At 43.6% G+C, this 1,767-nt stretch overlaps 1 protein-coding gene across 1 annotated transcript; it reads right to left on the reverse strand.

Moving 5' to 3' along the window:
- Positions 1-388: 388 nt before the first annotated feature.
- LOC148567033 (uncharacterized) lies at positions 389-1,414 on the reverse strand. Its single transcript, XM_088484513.1, has 3 exons — positions 1,172-1,414; positions 677-934; positions 389-631 (listed from the first exon to the last, which is right to left on the reverse strand). The coding sequence occupies exons 1-3, from the start codon at positions 1,412-1,414 to the stop codon at positions 389-391; spliced, it is 744 nt and encodes a 247-aa protein (XP_088340639.1).
- Positions 1,415-1,767: the final 353 nt, after the last annotated feature.

The raw sequence follows: 1,767 nt of genomic DNA on the forward strand, positions 1-1,767 counted from the left end.
CAACGGGAACTTGTTCTTCACAGTCACTTTGTTCAGCTGTCGGTAATCCACACAAAGTCGCATTCCTCCATCCTTCTTCTTCACCAATAAAACTGGCGCTCCCCACGGAGATACACTTGGTCGAATGAACTTCTTGTTCAGAAGCTCTTCCAACTGAGTCTTTAATTCTGCCAGCTCTATCGGAGCCATTCTATACGGCGCAATCAATACTGGTCTGGCTCCCGGCACCAATTCAATCGCAAATTTGATCTTTCTTGGAGGTTGGAACTCAGGAATATCTTCCGAAAATACTTCCGGAAAGTCTCTAACTACCGAAATCTGATCTAAGTTCTGGGCGTCATCCAAAGCATTAGTAGCCAACAAGATATAACCCTAACACTCTTCCCCACTACAGTACACTATTACAGAGTTCAGGTAGTAACCCTTCAGCTATCACTGCTCTATTTTCTCCTTCCGGCATAAACTGAATTGACTGCTCAAAGCAATCCAACAAAACTTGATTCTTCGAAAACCAATCAAACCCCAAAATCATCTCCAACCCAACCATTGGTAAACAAATCAAATCGTGCTCAAAGTCTCTACCCTCAAGCTTGAAACCTACTTGTGTACAACCTGACCTAGTCACAACTGTCTGATGTGGAGTATGTACATGCAATTCAAATGATAATTCTCACACTTTCAATCCTAGTTCCTCAACTTTGTTAAATGAAATAAACAAATGTGAAGCTCCAGTATCATACAATGCAACCAAGATTTTATCACCAATTAAACAGTTACCTCGCATTAGAGGATCCGCCTTAGCAGCATCCTTGGCGTTCACAGCAAATACTCGCCCTTGATGTTGACTCTGACCCGCATTCAGGTTCTTCTCACGAGTACAATCCCTCACAATGTGACTAGGCAAACCACAGTTGAAGCAACCACATATACCAATCTTTCAAGAGTCATATGGATGAAAACGTCCACAACAATCACAAGTTAAATCCGGAGAAACCTTACTCTGATTCCCTCTCTCTTTACCACGCTAGTTCTGATCATAAGTGTTCTTTCTGAAGCCACCTTATCCTTGAGGTGTATGTCCTCCTTTCTTGAAATTCTGACCCCTTGGCTGAAAGTACTTGCCACGTCCCCGATTAGTATTTCCTCCATGAGTGTCCCTTGATAAGGCTACCGTCTTTGCACATTCCTCAATAACTCTCGCTTTGTTCACAAGATCGGAGAAGATCCGAATCTCCAAAGGAGCCACAGTAGTCATGATGTTATCCTTCAAGCCCCTTTGATACTTAATGCATTTCCATCTTTGATAGGTCTCTAGGGCACCCTGACACACCCTAGAGAACCTACAGAGCTCCTCAAATTGGCTAGTATAGTCTGCCACAGACAAGTAACCTTTCTTCAGCTGCATAAGTTCCATCTTCTTTGCTTCCCTTGCAGATTCAGGAAAGTACTTCTTATAAAAAGTCGTCTGGAATACATCCCAAGGGATGTCAGCATTTAGAAGCTAGAGCAAGCGACATTCTCCTTGCCACCAGTGCTGAGCCTCTCCCAAAACCTGATACGCAGCAAACTCCACATACTGGTTGTTCGGAATATGCTGCGCTTGTAACACATGCTCCATGGACTGAAACCAATTATCCGCTTCTGTAGGGTTGGTTGAACCTCTGAAACTTGGCGGATGAACCTTGAGAAAAGTAGTCAAGGTCATCAGAGCACCTCCCATGTTATCACCATTACCTTCTGCATTGTCATTCCTGTTTCCATCTCCGT

Source organism: Arachis ipaensis, chromosome B4 (genome assembly GCF_059453495.1).
Source record: "Arachis ipaensis isolate K30076 ecotype BB chromosome B4, ASM5945349v1, whole genome shotgun sequence".
Classification (NCBI taxonomy): domain Eukaryota; kingdom Viridiplantae; phylum Streptophyta; class Magnoliopsida; order Fabales; family Fabaceae; genus Arachis; species Arachis ipaensis.

Excerpts from the sequence above, each read along its gene's own strand:
- LOC148567033 (XM_088484513.1), bottom strand. The coding sequence starts at position 1,414 with ATGGAACTTATGCAGCTGAAGAAAGGTTACTTGTCTGTGGCAGACTAT. Across the intron at positions 935-1,171 it reads TTGAGGAATGTGCAAAGACG|ATTGGTATATGTGGTTGCTT; the intron begins GTAGCCTTATCA and ends GACTCTTGAAAG. Across the intron at positions 632-676 it reads TTGAGGAACTAGGATTGAAA|ACAGTTGTGACTAGGTCAGG; the intron begins GTGTGAGAATTA and ends ACTCCACATCAG.